The following is a 19,863-nucleotide window of genomic DNA, read 5'->3' on the forward strand; positions in this document are numbered from 1 at the left end:
AAATGGCTATACTAGGAAATGAGTTTCCTTTGATGTTTGTCTTTGAGAGAGGCATCGACTTCCTTTCAGCATTTATACAGAAGCAGGAGACTGCTTACCCTAATTTAACTTTCTGCTCAGCTGCCTTTATCTCCTAAGTAAATAAAGCTGTTCACTATAGAGGCTGTGACCACTTTGATATTGAAATTTTGACAAAATGCTTCCTGTGGCAATTTGTGTTGGAGATAAACTCCCAACGTGACCATGATATCATGCCTTGGCAATGCTGAGCAGCGTGCAGGCAGCAGGAGCCCCGGCGCTGCGGCGCGGTCCGCCTGCCCTCTGGCGTCGTCGGGAGACCCCCGAACAGGGTGACGGGGGAACAGACACGCTGCACGCCACTGATGCTGCCAAATGTACAGCTCTTTTCCTCTAACTTCTCCCACAGGTGTTAAAGAGCAAGTGGAAATAATGGGAATTAAACAGAGGCAAGGCTTCAAATCTATTTCAGTTTGGAAGCTGAAAAAAAAAAAGACAGAAAAAGCATGCAGCAGGCAGCCCCGCCACAAAGGGCGATTTGAAAACCAAGGGAGCATTTGCTCTGTCTTCTTTAGCTGTTTAAAAATTGGACTTGCATATCTGCACTTCTTAGCTACAAGGAGAAACAGTCCAGCACATCATTGCTTTTGTCCATTTGAAGAGTTTTATGTCTCAGCTCTTTCCAATCCAGATCTGAATATGGCCCTGAACTCCTGAGTTCTTTGTGTATTTTTTTTAAAACAAGTTCCTTACAAGCCCTCAGATTCTCCTGTGATCTTTTTCGTCTTTTTCTCTACTGCTTTTTCTCCCTTTCTTCAGTGAAACCCCTTCCTTTATTTCTTCTGCTAGTCCAGTGCACAAGCTGATCGAGATGTGGTGTCCATCCATTGGGACTTGGCTGAGCCACAGAGAAATACTGTCTGCCAAAAAGCCTCCCCCTGTCCTCCCATCTGGTTAGTTTTGCTGCTTTAATAAGTGTGTTCATAAAACATTGAGGGTTGCACTGGTTTCCCTTGTTATTTTTAGACTTATCTTCTTCTTTCACCTGATCTTTTATGGGGTAGACTGCATTCTTTGCTTCTCCAATTCCTCTCTCCTTTGATCTCCCCACCGTAAATGGGGCGGCTTAATTAAGTGAAATGTTTCACTTTGTGGGTTTATTTTCCTGAGAAAGCCTCCTCCACCTCCTCTTACTTACCAACCCGTTTTCCCCAACATGAATCACCTTTCAATTCATAGCAGCCTTTTGAAATGCTGCGAACCCAGTCACCTTTCCCGCTGGCAGAAGTCGGCAGAGAATTGCAAAGTGCCACCTGCAAAGTCAAGTTCACTCACCTAGTTGGTCTCAGCCCAGTTAGCCTCAGATTAATGTTCTCTAATGCTATCGACAACACAGTTTGTTAAATGGAAAAGCAATAAAAAGTGCTCAAGACAATCACTGGAACAGGGTAGAAGAGGAGAGAGGATGAGAGGAAATGGCCTCAAGTTGTGCCAGGGGAGGTTTAGATTGGACATTAGGAAAAATTTCTTTACTGAACGAGTGGTCAGGCCTTGGAACAGGCTGCCCAGGGAAGTGGTTGAGTCACCATCCCTGGAAGTGTTTAAAAGATGTGTAGATGAGGCGCTTAGGGACATGGTTTAGTGGGCATGGTGGTGTTGGGTTGACGGTTGGACTGGATGATCTTAGAGGTCTTTTCCAGCCTTAATGATTCTATGATTCTAAGAAATCTCTCGCATCCAGTGGGATGCACACGCTATCTTAAAAAAAAAAAAAAAAGGGCACTTCAATTTCTTTGTAGGGATTTTTTTGTTTGTTTTGTTTGTGCTTTTTGTGGCAGGGGTGGAGTGAGGTTGATTTCATCTAAAATTTGCGCTGTTTGTTTGTCTCCTGCAGAACCTGACTCATTCCCCTCTCCCCTGCCCCCTTGCTCTGAGTAGCTGCAAGGTTAGTGTGAAAGTCTCCCTGCTGAGTGTCCAGTCCTTCTGGCACAACCCATCCATCCTGTAGACAAGCACTAAGGTTTTTTGCAGGCATGTCCAAATGCAAAATGTGTTGTGCAGCTCTGATCAGACTACAGAGAAGAAGCCACACGGTATTTAGGCCACTCAGGAACCCAAGTTGCATCTTCAGAATGGTTTATGGTTGAATCTCCAATGGCACATAAGTGCCTACTCCGTGAGAGTCATCTCTCCGTTGTCATCTAATCCACAGAAGATCATAAACCTATAAGTACCCCATTTTTTAAAGTACTGCTGGGCATCTTGGAAGCTCACACCAGTCCTCAGTGTTACATGTAACATTACATGTTAACCCCTCACTTAACCCTCAGACTTTGCATCTCTTTATAAACTCTACAAATAAAGTTCAATGTGTTGGGTGTGTGGGAGGTCCCCATTTAATACAGAAGTGACTAGCTGAAGGTAGTTCTGTTTCTCTGCTTTTTGCTTGATTGATCAGTGATAAGGGAACTTATTTAGAGCTTGGAAGACTTTACATTACATCGTAGGAGAATGCTGACTACAAGGCCATCTCTCCTTGCTAGTTAAATATTCGTTCACTGAGAGCTTGGGAGAAAAGAACCACATGGTTAATTTATTCCCTCTGAAGGAGGGTCTGGTGCTCCAGTTCCTACTGCACTTAACATAAAATAGAGAGCTTTTCAGAGGAAAACAGATTTTCTTTCTTCCTGGTTAACATTTGAGCAACATTCTTACCACTTTTGGCTAAGTTGAGAGGTAATTATCCCATGAAGAGTGAAACACCTTCAACAGGAAGGAGCAAGGAGCTCCCAGGATGACCCTGCTCCACACGCCTGGAATGGAGGGACACCTCCCCTAGGAGGGAAGCCCAGACTAACACATCAAATTCCCTGATATGGGAGAGATTCAAGAAACATTTCACTCCTTAATGTTTCACACTGGCTATTTCAGATGTTCCCAGGAGAGTGACTTGCTGGTCTGGTGCTTAGTTCTCCTTGTGAAATGCATAAAAATTCCCAGCCTGGACATTGCAAAATCCGCCAAGCAGATGCCTACTGCACTCAATATTATCAAGTCCCTGTTGTGTATCTAGCCTATGGGTGTTTGAATCTCATTGTTAAGTGGGTTTAAGGCTCACTGTGACAAGTCACTTTTAAACTGAGATTTTCAACACACTTGAAATAGAAACCCTTTTGAAGCTCACAAGGAACAGCATTCTGTTTTAAAATTGTCAGTAGACAACAGCACTGCTGAACTAAAGATGGATCATTAAATGAAAAGGATATTTTTTTACATACCTTATAGCTAGGTTCCCAAATAATTCTCACAATTTTAATAGGTGTTAGATCCAGCAGCTCTTATTGACTTCACTGGATGGTGTGAAGTACTCCGCATTTTAGTAAATTGGAGGTTTATTTAGGAGCCTAACTGCTGGCACCGGCTTTTGAAAATCTTGGCCAGGGTTCCCACATAATGTTAACACAGTCACACCGTATGTCTCAGTATTGTGTGAGATCTACACATACAGCACTCTGCTAAGCTGCAAATTTAATACGACAAGCGAAAAAAAGAGAAAAGCTTACATATATGCAGTGTTGATAAGTTAGTGTGTATTTGCTTTTATTTGAGAAAGATTAGCTTAATTTACCACCTCCTGATTACATTTGGATACAAATAAAAGGTGAGGGAATAAAAGGCATCTTTGTAGATCATCTGGGATCAGGACTTAGTCCAGGGTGATTATTGTCAAATTGAGCTCACACAAAAGGCACTGGAAAAACTTTAAGTAACTATTGAATTGATACTTTAAAAGTTTTGTGCCACAGAGTATATACAGCAGTTGAATAGAGATGTCCTTAGCACTTCCAACTCTGTTTCTGTTGAGTTTTTCCTTTTTTTTCTTTTTTTTTTTTTTGTTTGTTTTGTTTTCTTTTCATTTCTTAACATGCATATTTCTATCAAATCATCATTCATGGCAGTGAAGGCCTAAGCAACCTCAGAAGAATAAATTATATGGTGAATCAGTTTCTTGCAGGATTCTTATCTAGCAGTACTAATTTTACTAATTTAATGTGATTCATTTTTCTTTGTTAGCTATCTAGAAGAAAAGCATCAAATCTGAGCTAGTTGTTTAGGCTTCTCTATCAGAAAGGAAGAGACAGGCACCTCCTCTGTGCAACTCACACACAGCCAGGATAAGAATCTAGGTCAGGTGCGATGAATCCCACCCTGTTGCAAAAGCAGAAGATGCTGAGAGAGCACAGTGATGGTGTCATAAGAACTTTTATGGAGCCAGATTCTTTTGTAGTCCACATGAAACAACCCTGCCAAGCTTCTCCTGTGACATTTGATATAAATGCAAATCTCTTATTGTCTCCAGTGGGAGATGTCACATATCTGAGACAGCATCTGGTGCTTATGATGTGAATAAATGTCCTCTGTGAACTGGGCAGAGAACACCGATATCATTATCACGAGACATGCAACAGGATGTGAACTCACATTTTCAGAGGTGAAAGGCTGCTTCACTCACCCACTTGGCCATGCAGCCTTTGCCATCATACATCCTATTGATTGCTATGAAAGGAAGCACAAGCCTACAGGAATTGTTCTGCAACGATGGGTGGACACAGCTTTAAACAGCTGCCTGAGGACTTTGCCAAAGGGTGGCCAAAATGAATTTTTCATTCCTCTGTTCCATCTATCATGCCACAGTGAGTGATGCCTCTGGAAATAGCTCCCTTGGCCAAGCATAACAGGGTCACACCTGCCCAGCGGTTCTTGGTGGTCATGCTGTCTTAGGATGGGATCCAAAGCCCACTGAAATAATTGGAAAAGGCCCTGTTGACTCAAGCGGATCTTTGGATCAGACCTTCAGTCCTTGCGCAAGCTGGCAAGGATTTCTCTATATCATGCATGGTAGGGTTTGGGCCTTTGGGATTACTGTAACGACTTTATAGTGCCATATTGGTAGACATTTTATCCTAGTGGTTTTTAGTAAGTGATGTCATTGCTCTCGTCTTCCTCTGTTGACGCATTTTTGGCAAAAATCTAGGACATCTTTAAAACCCGTGGGGGTACTCCCATTTTTCACATAGAAATAGACTTCTGGGATTGAGTTGTGAATAGGTGAGCAATCAGTGAATTTCCAGAAGATGCGGACTGTAACTCAGAGTAGCAAATGAGTACATGAACCACAGAAAATGCACATATAAGGGAAAATAAACCTCTAGTACACAGTGAGGGGGAAGAGAGTTATTGCATGGTTGGGGAAGTGAAGAACTGAATTTGTTTCTCATCCAATATAGAATATACTGATGCAAAATTTTGATCCAAAGGCAATTAAAACACATGTGTTTCTTTCTATTGATTCCAACAAACTTTGGTTCAACCCCTGCAAAGATAAACATGCTTTTGAAATCAGTAGGGTTTTTGAGGTCTGATTCTGACATAAGTGGCAAAGACTCAGACCTTGGTTGTTCTAAAGGTAAGGAGAAATTTTCATTCCTGAAGTAGTAAGTGTAGCAAGTGTGCACGTGATTTGATTTCTGTGTAGTTATTGTGCTGAATCATTTATCCTGTATTATGGTTCACTTTATTTTTTTATTTTTATTTTTTTACCCCAAAGTCTAAAATCTAAATTGTTTTTCTTTTGTTTCATCCTTTCTATAGTCTCTTTTGCTATATAATACAAAAGCATATATTTCTTTGTGAAATTATTTAACTGATATCATTATCTTCAAAAACCAAGCTCACTACAGCCCACCTCAAAGGCATAACCTTTCAAAGACTTTAATTTGTGAAAGCACAGCAGAAAACAGAATGTGGGAGATCATATCCAGCATGCTAGAGGGTGAAGTTCTTACAGAAATGCTAGCATAAAACCCCTAGGGATAACTCACTGCAATATATGTTTCCAATTGAACTATTTTTTTCAATAGGACTTTCCTCTTCTTTTTCACTTGTATTAAACTGTATTTTCAAGGGATATCCTTTGACCAGTTACCACAGGACAACAATACAAACCCATCTTTTTTTTCTTGTCAATTACTTCACAGCTGTATATTAAATTGTACAATGAAACAAAATGACTTAATATGTGATGGAATATATCTTAATTCAAATGGGCACAGGTTTACTGTCCATGGAGAAGTTTTCAAAATCTATTAGGTGATTCAGGAGCCTAAGACCTGTTTTCAATAAGCAGTTACAGAGCCTTTATGAAGATGAGGATGCACAGGCTTAACTCTTACGGCTTGAAACAATGCTAAGCAAGTGGGCACTTGCACAAAATCTGTTAGGTCTCTAGACAGCCATAAAAATCAGCCTAAGCAAGGAATAGAAATAGGTTGTAGAGTCTTAAATCACTCAGGCTACAACTCTGCTAAATAAAACCAGAGGTCAGGTTCAAGTGCAGACCCATAGTCACTGTACTGTTTAGTGCTAGGGTAGGCTTTGCCATAGTTTAGGCATGCTCCAAATGGTACCCTCCCTGTGGCAGTGCTGTGGCAGTGTTTGGGGTCTAAGGTAGACCAGGAACTGCCCCCAACAGGCATTTCAGATGTGGCTGTAGGTGTTGATGTAGAATATCAGCTGGCCTGTGCTTCACTGGCCTGTTTTGTTTCTGAATATACAGGTAGTCTCTGATACTTTTGACAACGTTATCCTCAGTCAGAAATTTCTGTTTAACTAGTTGCTATTATCTTTGCATTTAGGGTATTTATACAGGTGCATGTTCACGTAGAACTGTATATGATGAGCATAATTCTGCATTGTATTAGCTGTATTTACACATGAAGAATTCGTCCTTAGGCATGTGTACACAATACCCGTATGCGCTGGGCAGAGGCTACATTCCCTTTTTAACAAGCACTACCACAGCGCGTCCTGCAGCCCAGGAAAAGAACAGACAGTGGAAACCCATGGGAGAAAAGGGTCCAGGCTGGTCCCGAGCCCGTGGGGACGGATTCGCTGCTAGTGGCTGATGTTGTGTAGCTGTGAGAAGGGAGTTTGCCAGCAATGGAGGTGGGACATGCTCAGCCCGTGGCACTGTGTGTGGTGTTCCTAATGCAAATGTTTTGGATAATGCCAAACCTTACATAGTGGAACAAATCCTAATTGCAAGCCCTTAACTGGCACCGTAGGTTGAACACATGTCAAACTGGAGATTTGGGAATGTGAACTAAAGTCTTCTCTGTCGAAACTAGCCATGAAGGAGGATTGCAGAGCAACTTCACCACAAATCTTAACTTTCTCCTGGCAGACTACAAAGGCATTACTTAATCACATTTCTTTCTTCACAGACTGTGTTATGGCTCCACCTGGCAGGAAACACAGGGATAACTTAGTTCAAAATAGTGTTAAAAGAGAAGCAATCAACAGTTTATATGTAAAAGGACATCACCAACTGGAATAGTGTTTCCAGTTCGTCTTATTATTATCCAGGATTTGTAGTGCCCCATTAACACATCTAGATGCCTCCAGATTCAAAAGAGAAGCTTTCTCAGACTCAGATTAGAGACTAAGTGTAAAACAAGGGTCAGAAAAGAAATGCAAACAGCCATGGGAAGGAAAGCAGAGTTATGTGGGCATGAGAGATGATGGGTCACCAACATGACTGACCTTGCAAATATGTTCCTGGGCTGACCCCAAAAGGCACAGAAGGGAAAAATTTGAAGGAGGTTGAAGAGGTAGGTTTGTGGGTGATCTTCAAGCAAGATGTGTGAGAATCAACTTACTTTGTGTAAGCTAAAGAAACAGCTGAATTGATTAGTTTATCAGTATGGGTCTAATAGAGGTGGGAGCCAACTCCAGCAATAAAAGAGTGACACTGGGGAATGTCTGAGGGAGTGATCGCTGTAGCAGTTGTCTGGACCAGAAGAGGATGAGACTGTGCTGTTCAAAGCCAGAGAAAAGGATGCTGCAGCAGCCGAGACGTGGCCTGGGCAAGAGTTTCAGCTATGTGGATGAGTAAGGAAAGTCACTTCTGAGAAATAATGAGCTACAGGGATCATCTGGCATCTGGAGAATCTGTCTTTTTTTAGAAAAAAAATAAACGGGAGGCGTAGGAGGTACAGTTCACTGAAAAGTTATGGCCTGTGATTGCAGGCCATATACAGGGTGTTTCAGTCTGGAAAAATGAACATGGTTAAAGCATTTACTAGGGGCATTGTGCCACAGTTAACTCTGAGCATATCTCCCAAGAGAAATCAAGGCGTTAGTCTAACATTGGGGCATGCTGGTGAGGATCTTACCCAATTCTGGCTCACTGCATCAATAGGGCAGAAACTTGGCCTTGATAAGAGGAGCAGAAATACAAAAAGCAGAAAAACTGATCTGTGATCCTGCACTTTAAATACTTGAGATTATCCCATGGTAGCCACCGGAGGGCACTCTAGACTTGCTGTTGAAAGTCCATTACCTGCACTAGTTTGGTCACCATGTAGCAAATTTAACTGCATGTTGGTACCTGTGCCTTGAAACGAGAGCTAAACAGCATGAAAGGTCTCCTTCACTCCAGACGATGTCCTTGTCTTTGTAAAATATCCGATGTGATAAGGCGCCTGTGAGTGGGGCAGGGAACGAGGAGGTGGAATTCATTGCAGATGTACTGAGCCCATCATGAGAATTTCTCCAGTTTTAAAACAATGCTTTCAAGAAATGAAATAATGGTGACCAAATGCTGCTTTCGGATGAGAAAAACCACTGAGCATCCTGATTTCTTACTGGTTTCACAAGTGTTCTCACAGAAAACTTGATTTCTACTTGAATATGGGTTGAATTTGTGGTTTATTCATAAGACCAAATTTCCAAAGTGGCCTACACTGATGATATCTATTATGGTATTATATACAAGTAGTTTCTAAATATTTAAAGAAAAATTAGGTATTTTCCTATATTATTAGATTGTTTATGGCTAAATGTTGCTGGCTCCAATATATGATTAAAAAGAAAAGTTCAAAATGCGTCACAGTACTGAAAGTACTGCTTGAATATTAATAACAATCATATATTTTCATTATTGGTGATAGCGGTATGACTATTAAGGCACATATACTCTCTTCAGGAACACTGCTAGATGAAGAAACATAAAGGGTCTTGGTTGTGGTCTTAAAGACTATCTGGTAATAAAACTCAAAAAAATTGTGTGGCTTTTAGTAGTTTGTGTTTACAGATATGTTAATGCAATAAATATGAATTAATTAACATTTTATCTAACATCAAACAGACAACTTCTCTTTTCTAAAGTTGTCTTCTTTTCCTGAGTTTCTTAGAGCAGCTAAGAAAGTTCATCTCCCCTCTAAGTTTTAATTTAGAGTATCAAAATCTCTGAGAAAGAAGAAAATCCTATAAGAATTTTTCTTCAAAGCTCGCATATATCTATAGGTAGTTGCAGGTGTGGGCATATAACTAACAGGAACAGAAGATTTATAATTCTGAGCAGTAGTACAAATGAGTGAGATGAAACAAGTTAACAAGTTTTGGGTGGTTTTAAAAGATAAAGGAGAATAGGTGGGAGCAGGATAAAGGAAAAATGAAGATGAAGGGGAAGAGCTTTTGAAGAGAGGCAAAAATGAAAAGAAAAGAGGAGAGTGGAGAAACGAGGGAGAAAAACGACCCTTTGAAGAACCAGAGGAGCACACACCGCCAGTGTGCTCCCATGCTTTCAAATCAACACTGAGCTTTTTCAATTATAAATCATATTACCAGCCACTGGCAAATGTGCTTTGCAAACCAATATAGCTGATCTGGACCAGGCACCTTTCCTACTACACAAAGAATCCTGCAGATTACTTGTACTTCTTTCCTAATATTCCTCTCATCTTCTTGTTCTCTCTCTTTCGTTCAGTGTCCAAGCAAAACCTACGATCCGCTCATAAAGTCTACCAGAGACTTTCCCGATGAAGTCATTAGCTTTATTAAACGCCATCCGCTGATGTACAAATCCATTTACCCAGTGACGGGAGGACCGGTATTCACTCGAATCAACGTGGACTATCGTCTGACTCAGATTGTGGTGGATCACGTCATGGCAGAGGATGGGCAATATGATGTTATTTTCCTAGGAACAGGTATGAAAGAGGACTTCCACTATCATTCTGCACAAACCACATCCTTTAAGAACACTTTTACTCCAGCAGGTCCTGAATAAACTTGTTGATTAACATCTTTTTCCTACACGTGCAGCTTTGGGAAGCATTTAGATGCTCCTGATTCTGTACCAGGTCTTCATGCAAATGCTAAGATTAGATTAATTTGCCAGCTCAAGAGATTGCTACTATTGGGATTTTAATGCCTCCTGGTCCATAGGTGATAAACCAGTTAAGGGTCAGAGTACCTGGACTTTCTTACTGAGTAAAAATCTGAGTACCATTCACTACCTGTCTTTACATTACATGGTAGTCTGACTCCAGTTCCTGCTGGCAGCACATCAATAACCAATTAAAAGAAAAAAAAAATAACTTTATTAACTTCAGGGAGTACTTCCTGTTATCAGTAGTGACATGGTGCTTCACCATTAAATCTCATGTGACATTGAACAGCTAAGAAAGATTTAAAATTGAGCCTAAGGCAACAATTCCACTTAAATACTTTTAAAGATATAACTTAGCAACATGAATACCTCCAAACAAGAGGACCAGGATTGAACAGAGAGGTTAAACTACTCTGTCAGGGAAGAAACCTGCTTTGCAGTTTTTCTATGGATAATTATGTATCTTTTCACATTTTTATGATAGTTACATGCCTTAAGGAAAAAGTCTAGTTTTACCATAGTAATTCAGTTTAGAATCACTGGATGAATCACCCAACAGCATAGTATGCTAAGAAATATTAACATACCTATTCATAACATTTCTGAAGTAATAATCTAGCATCTTACTCACTGGAATTTCTTGTTCTTAATCCACAATTTGACGTTCTCTCACCAGTAATAGGTCTTATAAAGCACTTCTCACTGGTAGATCTGAACGCTTTAGTAAGGAGGTCATTGCTATTATCCCCGTCTCACAGCAGGTGAAACTAAGGTACAAGGAGGTGAAAAGGTTTATCCAAGGGCAGTGGATGAGCTGCAGGGAAATTAAAATTTCTGTTTGAATCCTAGCCCAGTGCTGTTGGGTTGCACAGCATTTTTTCTGGCCTATAAGCAAATTTGGCGTCATATAGTGTAGTTTCATAGGTATGGATATTCTGAAATGATTTGGGGAAAGGAATGAATTGTCACAGAGCATTGCCTCTTATAAAGTGTGGGTTATCTCAGCCTTCAAGAGCTTCCCAGCTGTTATCACACACGCGAGTCCAGAGGTAGCCTCTCTCTTGGACCATTTATGTCTTTCAGCTCAATCCCTCTCACAAGTCTTGTCTTCCAAAAAAAGATGGTGTAAGAGTCCCTCTATGATCCCCACAAGTCAAGTACAGTGGTGTCAGAGAGAAAAGCACAGTTTCATAAAAAAGAACATTAAACTGCTGTTTGCTCCCCTGCTGCCTGAGAAGGCTGGGAATAAGCTTTAGCTGTGGTGACAGAAAATCCTTGTTGTTTTCTGAATGTTATCTTTAATATAGTCAACAGAGGAGGAAAGGGAACACATTCCCAAGCTGTGAGATGCCTAGGATTTGGCAGTACTCACTAAAACTTACTTTTCTTCTGATAATAGTGAGAAAAAGTAATTTAAAACTTAACTGTCCAAAAAAAGGAGTGCACTAGTTAAGATGTACAAAATATTCTTTTAGTGGCTATAGAGGTTGCTTTCAGATGTTTGCTATCCTCCAGTATACAGTTTGTCATAGGAATAAAATTATATTGAGAGACCAGCAGCTCGAATACTCCTAGGTTAACTGTTACTACCCAGCACCAATGCTAATTCTTTTGGAGTAAATCGTCCAGTTTAGAGGTGTCAAGGCCAGCGTGAACCATGCAGTCACTAGGTGGCACTCCATAATATGCAGATATTTATTTATCTGCAGTGCCTTCCTTAAAAGAGAGTTTTCTTTTCTAAAAGCACATGTTTTTTTTTCTATTTTATCCTCTAAACTCGTCCTATGGAAAAAAAAAACCCTCGAAGATAAAATTTCAAATATTATATAGAGAGATTGAATACAGATATACCAAATAACCCAGGAGATTTTGAGCAGCAGAAGATCAGAAGCTTATTATATGTTTGAATGTATGCAACCAACTTGTACATACGCAGGCTTTGGCCAGTACGTCAAACAAACAAGCAAACAAAAGCTCTAATACATAAGGCAAACTGAAACACTTTTGGCTTTGATTAGTAATATGATCTTCAGTAGTTTGGGAAAACAAGAATGAAAATCTCATTCTTTCCATTATAATGCATTATTTTTCATCATTTCAATACTATGCATAGTGCTTAGGACTAAGCTGCGCTGTGTCATTTCCATGCTGCACATCCCAGCACCCAGCCCACTTCCCCTGAGCAGTTTTTAAGGGTTCTTTTTAAGGCCATTCAAAATTCACCCATGTGTAATGGTCTGAGATGAAATGAGCAGCTATTTTTTTCACCAAGCAGGAATTCAGGTTAAAATTGATGAACAGATTTAACTTAAAAAAATTATCTAGATAACTCCAAAGAAGTAATTTCTGTAATGATTAAATTAAGATTTTGATGTTGAATGGAGATTTTGTTCAAAAATTTCCCTCAAAAGAAAAGATAAATGAAAAAAGTGCATTGCTTAATTCCCCACGTTAAAATGAAACCTACTTCTGATTAAGGTGCTATACTGGGTGAAAATTAATTCTATAAAAAAGAGGAAATAATTTTCTACCAATTTAGTCCTCTAAGCTGGATCTCTTTGGGGTCAGATGAGCCCAAATTCTGGCCCAAGGAAATCTGCAGAAACTTCTAGCTGGCAGCATGGACATGCTTGTCTGTGTTTGTGTTTGTGTTTGTGTAGCAGGAGAGTTAGACCATCCCTGCCAGGAGCAGCCTACAATTGTGTTGGCTCAGCCATACAGTAAAACCATAAAGGTATTGTACAGAGCTATGTAGATAGCAATAGATGCAGATAGGGATAGATCTTGTTTGAAGGCTACATCCTTGATGTGTTAGCTTTATCTTCAGGGCATGAAATGGAGTGACACCTGTGTACTGAAACATAATTGTGGGTTTTACATGATGAACATCTGTTTCAGACATAGGCACAGTCCTGAAAGTTGTGAGTATCACAAAGGAGAAGAGGACTAAGGAGGAGGTGGTCCTGGAAGAGCTGCAGATATTCAAGGTAAGCATTAACAGCCACCACATCAATTAAATATTGTTCAGGGGACTTTAAGGCCCAAACTGGCTTTGCCTGTCTGGTTGTTTGTTTACTGGAACTAATTCAAGTTTCCAGAGGCACACTATGTAAATTTTTAAATGCTTTGGTATTCTTTGGGTAAGTCAATTGACAAAAGTCCAGAACCAAACAGACCGTGATTTTTCAAACTCATAGAAAGTCTCATTTATCCTGCCTTGTTCTAGTTTGAAATCTTATTATAAGCCCAAATTTTTTATTAGTAGTATTTTATTTTTAATACCAATTTTTCTATTGCCTCAGCTTTAGGACTATTCTTGGTACAATTATAATTTTTTTAAAACAAACAAACAAACAAAATTCCACAGATGCAGAGAAATTCTTTAAAATAACAATTTTAGGAATTGAAAACATAAAGAAAACAAAACAAAGTTAGTTTTTATTATCAATGTGTTTTAATTTATTGGTGAAGGCTGACTCAACGTTTTTGACCATTTTGATTTGGTTATTCTGGCTGAGTGATAAAGAAGAAAAGTAACCGGAGCCCTGCTAACACCAATGACTTCTTCATAAATAGAGCTTGTAAAAATCCCAAACCTCCTTTCTGTTGCACAGGCCTGATTTCTGATTAACCTCATTGCTGGTGAGGAAGCTGACATCGACATACTGTTACAGTAGGAAAATGGAGACCTGTGTCTTCCCTACTGATTTTCTTTTCCATTTAGTAGTTCCTTCTTCATTCGTTGCATTCTCATTTTGTTTTTTTCTCACTCTGTATAGCTCTTCTTCAGTTTTCACCTTGTATTTTCATCAAATTTTATCTGCATCCATGACATTTTAATTGCTTTCTCACACATTCTCTCTCCTATGTGCTGTACGAGGTCTTAGCCAGAATTTCTGCCCACACTAAATAAATGAATTTGGGACTTAGAGACAGTGTTTTCCACGTGTAAGGACAGGATCTTTAATAAGTATTTCAAAGAGTATATTTCTCCATATGCCTTTTGATACATCATGTGTATGATGAAACTTTGATTTAAAGGATCTCCATGTCTTCTTCCCACTGTCTTGGACACCAATTATAAATATCACTTTGAAAATTTCAAGATTACTCAGTGGCCTGCCAAGTAATCAGCAGTTTCAGTATGTGCACCAATTTGCTGCATTCTTAAAACATAACGTCAAGGGCAAATGTACCATATCATATTTAAAATTAAAAAAAAGGGTTTTTTTTTTCCTGTTCAGCAGACATTCCTTCACGTTTTTATTGGTAACATTTATAACTGTTACTTCTATGTTTTTAAATCCATAAAAGTGGAGCGGGTGAAGGGCTGAAAAAACATCCCTTATTTCCTTGAACTGCATTAACATTAAACAATAGGCTTAGATTAATCATCTTCTGTTAGGCGATAGTGACATCAGTCACTGGCAAAAATTTCACTGTCTCTCATCACAGTGAAATACATCCTGGTGCAGAGGATCTGCCTATCTATCCCTTAAATGCCATCTAAGCCTTTCAAATAGTGCTTAATAAGAACTTAAGCTGATGTGAAGGCTCATTGCCAGTCTCCAGGATGGGATAGATTGCAAACTCTAAGAATTCAAGTCAGTTGCCTCATAAGCAGCAAGGAAAATTTATGGGAGGTATTTTTGGAAGCATGAATTTAGTGATTTCTGTTTTTTTGTTTTTAATATTTGTTTAAATGGATCTGTAATTTTATTTGCTTTTTGTACGTTAAGTTCTGCTCTCTTTTTCATTAAGAACAGGGAACGTGTAAACTAATGCACCTTACTAATTCATTTTTCAGCACCCTTCATTTATCTCGACCATGGAGATTTCTCAGAAGCAGGTAATCACAAGCTCGTTTAATCACTGCAGGATATATGGTACACTGAACATTTAGCTTGCTATTTTCAGGTGACGTCTGTTACTTACTGGCCAAGCTTTCCATGGATGACTCTTAAAATGTATCTGGAAAGAAGGAGATATGTTTGAACTTGTTTGCCTGCCTAATTCACGTTTGCTTACAAACAGTAATTTGTGTACCCAAGCAGGTAATTATTCATGGAAACAAATCTTTAGTCATATGGTAGTGGGATTTGTGAATTAAGTCAACGAACATTCGTTTTCCGGACACTAGAAATACTTGTCTCTTTACAATCTAGTAATAAATTATTATTGTTATTATTGTGTTGTTATTTTTATTAGTAGTCAAGAGAGATCAGCGCCTCGCTGTGCTGAAATTTCTGTGCACACAGTCTGAAAACCAGTCCCCCTCCTCTAAAATTGCAGTCTAAATCTGGGTGGTCCAATCCTGGCAGGCACAGGGGCCAGTTCCAGTTGGGAATCTCCCGGTGGGAAACGGTTTTATGGCAGCCCCGGGCTCTATGATGGCTACGTGCACGTTCGGGAGGCAGCGTGACACCAGAGCCATCCCTCCCCGCCCCGCAGAAGTGGCCAGAGCCGCTCCGGCACAACACGCCTCCCTCGCACAGGAGGAGGTATTTTACCGTTCAGGCACGCACAGCACAGCTGGGTCCCATCTCCCCTGAAAAAAGGTGGCAGGCCAGCTGGAAGTATTGCATGAGCCAGCTCAGGCTCAACAGCAAGCACTTGGACCACCCTTGTCTCAGCAGGCAATCTACTCACACGTTGGGGAGAGGGGAGTAATATTATCCCCATCCTACCTAAGGATCAGAAGCAGAAGATGAAGTTTTATTCACACAAGGTCATCCCTAGTTCCCAGATTCTTAACGTCACGGCTATCCAGCCACTTGTTTTTAAATGTGTTATTAAACCATTCTTTCCATGGTTTGCTTCTGATTTCTTATTACAGCACAAATCTAAAGGTGTAAGGGTGTTGAGTGCTGGTGTCTTTCCAGGACTGCAGTCCCCTTTCCTCTCTGCCGTGTAGTCAGGGATTGATGGGGACTGGCCAGTTCACACTGAGCCCTGAGAAACATTTTACAGTAAAGGAGGAATTCTCCCTCGTTTTGTAAAATCTGGGACAAGGTTGAAAGTCTGCAAGTGTGGCACTGAGGAAGGGAACTTTTTAAATGGGCTACTTGGAGAACGCTCCTAATTCATTTGCTTTGCCTGATTTGCAGCAACAATTGTACATTGGTTCCAGGGATGGATTGGTTCAGCTCTCTCTGCACAGATGTCACACGTATGGGAAGGCTTGTGCAGACTGCTGCCTTGCCAGAGACCCATACTGTGCCTGGGACGGAAACTCGTGTTCCAGATATGCCCCCACTTCTAAAAGGTAAGAAAAAAAAATACAATGTGCTGTCAAAGTTCTTGCTGCTTGCAAGAATTTTAGAGGTTCCCAGTCAGAACGTGTGGCCTTTTTACTTAGCATGTCAATTTGCCTTAAAATTTGATCATACTCTGGCCGTGTTTTACATTTCTGCTCAAAGAGCTGTGAAGACAACACAGCTTTGTTTAAGTGTGTGTGACAGTAACTCGACTACTGCAGCTAACATCATAAATCCATCACTTTCCTTTTTTATGCCGAATGCTTTAAGGCATGAGATGCTCAGATGGAGGTCCAGGTTGTGGCTGACTCTGCCTGAGATGCAAGAGCCTCTCTTAAGCTTCTGCCTTTTGCGTAGGGCACCACCATAGTTATAAAGCGGAGTTTAACATAGTATCCCAGTGTGGTCAGTAATAAAATACATTTAATTCCCTGATCTAAACGAACAAGCTTCTCTTGTCTGATTTAACTAACCCAGAAAACTTGGCTCAAAGACTGTCACTCTCATTGATTGTATTTGTGGTCTAGCCATGAGAGGGAGACAGAGATTTAAGTACTGTGATTTGACCTCATCGGGAGCAATTTTTCGACAGTGAAAGAAGCTTTATCTGAACTTTTTCTACTCACCAGCTAGGACAGCAGCATGAATCTGCATGGAAGGAGAGCATGCTGCAGGCTCTAACAATGCAATACTTGAGTTGCTGGATGTGTCTCTTGGAGGTTTTGGCTGATTTAGCCAGAACTCTGAGCTCGCTTGTTGAGCCAGAGTCCTTCACAGCCTCTTCATTCCCCTTTGGACAAAGCCTTCCTGACAGTAATTCTTGCAGTGAGGGTCGGAGGTTGCAGGTTGAGCTCAGGCTCTGGAATGAGACTTTCTACCTCAGGGGCTGCAGGGCTGGGACCTGAGCAATTAGACAAACCATTGAAGTTAATGACTCATAGGTTATCGTGTCATGGTGTCAAGGAACTTTATGTGTTTTCCCTCAAAGCCAAAGCAAACTAAATTCAGAGAAGCATAAATGAAAGGAGAAAAGCAAGTGTTCAGGCTCACTGCAAAGTTAGTGACACATGAGGCTTGGTGAAGCCTGAGGTGGGCTGAGACATGGAGATTGATGGTCCATGCTTTTTAACAGATGTGCAGTTTGGTGAGAAAGCCAAAAGTCTGCAGCTCCAAAACAGAAGATGGGTGACCGGCCTTGGGAATCCTCCAGTAGATCAGTTACTTGAATATTTTTCTTCTGTGTAGCAGCCTGTGCTTCTAGCATGTCTACTACAGCTTTTACAGAGTGGACAGCTCAGCCTCAGGAACCCGCTGTCCTGCGGAGGCATTGCTCTCCACAAGGAGGTCCCACTCCTGTTATCTCCAGTGTGGCTGTGAGGGAGGAACCAGTGCCTCACTTGGACTCCAATTATTCTACTAAAAAATTTAAATACAAACTTTTTTTTGTAGCTCTTGGGAAATAAATGCAATCATCCACAGAGGAAGAATTTGTTTTTTTTTTTTTTTAAAATGCTATTACACTGAAATTACACTAAATCACAGTAAGTTTAAGTAACACACCCAGAGATTAGCAGGCAAGTTAGTTGTGGAAGGAAGCAGACCATCTCAGACCATTGTCTCAAGCTTTTTTGCTGTCCATAAAGATGAAAGATAATCAGATTTGTCAATTGTTTGTTACCAAATTGAAACATAAGCTTTTCTCTCTTCATTTTGAAGGTTGGTTTACTAATCAGTATTGCCTTGGGCTGATCCTGAGCTCAATTTTGAATATCACCTGTTGAACCTCAGAACTTTTCCATGACATACAACATTAAGGATGTTTTTATGTGTTTCCAAAACAGTCCACCCCACCAGGAGATCCGTGCCGAATGCTCCTAAAGCAGGTTTAGATGCTCTTTCTGTCACTATATTGCACGTTCTTTATTCTAGCCAGATTTTTTTCTCTCCCTTTTTCTCTTTCCCCTCCCAGTGGTTTTCCCAAATCACAGGCCCTTCTCTTGATGTCAACTGTACAAATCTCTCTAGGCCACATGCTGCTTTGAGGGTGAGGCTGGTTTTAGTTAAGACCGTAATTGTCAGCAGTAGGGTGGGAGCAGTGTGAGTCCACATCTGCTGAGCTCCTCTGTATTTTGTTGTTGAATTCCAGCAATTATGCCTGAAGTGTTACAAGTTTGCATGCTCTTCCCATAGGCGAGCCAGAAGGCAAGATGTCAAATATGGAGATCCCGTTGCACAATGCTGGGATGTGGAAGACAGTGAGTATTTTGCACCTTTCTTGCTCTTCAGTCACTTTGACAGCAGAGTTTGCTGTAAGGGTCTCCATCTGCGAAAACCTGCTGAGCCTGACAGAATAACACCGTTAAAGTGGTTGCTTTTCCCACATTTCATATTCATTACCCCTCCTGCAGTTAAATTTGGGGAGCCGGGACTGGTAAGGGGCAGCCAGCATGGGACAGCACCCTCGCATCCCTTACAAGTGACTCTCCCCAGCACTCACCCAGGGGAGGAAGATGTGCCCGTGGCACAAAAACATCAAACACCCCCCTACAAGTAGCTACCAGGACCTCCGTTCATCCAGAAACAGGGAAGATAATCCCGTGAGGAAACCCGCAGGGGCGAACAGGGAACATGCCATCTTCTCCCCTTCCGCCGCATACACTTGACACAAGTCCCAAAGCCCAGCTCCAGCTGCCAAACCAGCCCCTTCCCCTCCCTGCAGCTACTTAAATACTCCTGTTATTAACAAGAGCCTAGCCCCCCTCTCCCCGACGGCTCCCCCTTCCCTTTCCCACACCCTCTTTTCAGATGCCAAAGGGTCTGGCTTGCTCCTTTGGCAACTGCAGCACTTCTCGTACAGCGAGCACTGTCAGTATGAAATCCTGCGGTTGCGCGGCAATCTCTGCGGCAGCGTAAAATAAATGAAAAGCATTCAAAACCAAGCTTGGGTTTGTCTGGAGCTCTTCTAGCCGCTTATTAAAGTGAACAACCCAGTCAAAATAGTATTGATTGTGTCGCTATGCCGAGCGTTTGATTCGGGACGAGCCACCACTTTCCATTGATCCCTGGTTATTTTCGTGCCGCTGTGGTGCTGGATGCCTTCCGCAGATCTCGGCATGAGTCACTGCAGAAATCAGAGCTGCTTGCCACAGGATCAAAGACTTAAGTCTGTTGCACAGTACAGAGGGCTCTGACTGTACATGTGTGCTTGCAGACATAGTTTAAAAGTCAGGCTAAAATCTCATTTCCATTAAAGTCAACAACAAAACTCCCGTTCATTCCCAAAGGGCCAGAATTTCCCTGCTTGCTGCTTACCATGGCTCTCCAAATAGTGGTATCTGAGACTGTGCAAAAGCT

General features: G+C 41.0%; 1 protein-coding gene across 1 annotated transcript in view; it reads left to right on the forward strand.

Annotated features, from left to right (window-relative positions):
• SEMA3D (sema domain, immunoglobulin domain (Ig), short basic domain, secreted, (semaphorin) 3D) overlaps nt 1-19,863 on the forward strand; it is a 97,368-nt gene that overhangs the window by 65,638 nt on the left and 11,867 nt on the right. The window contains exons 11-15 of the mRNA XM_009582200.1: nt 9,848-10,070; nt 13,151-13,239; nt 15,060-15,101; nt 16,360-16,517; nt 18,700-18,764. Of these exons, the coding sequence (XP_009580495.1) occupies nt 9,848-10,070; nt 13,151-13,239; nt 15,060-15,101; nt 16,360-16,517; nt 18,700-18,764 (577 nt within the window). The remainder of the gene's footprint in view (nt 1-9,847; nt 10,071-13,150; nt 13,240-15,059; nt 15,102-16,359; nt 16,518-18,699; nt 18,765-19,863) is intronic.

Source organism: Fulmarus glacialis, unplaced genomic scaffold (assembly GCF_000690835.1).
Source record: "Fulmarus glacialis isolate BGI_N327 unplaced genomic scaffold, ASM69083v1 scaffold4010, whole genome shotgun sequence".
NCBI lineage: Eukaryota > Metazoa > Chordata > Aves > Procellariiformes > Procellariidae > Fulmarus > Fulmarus glacialis.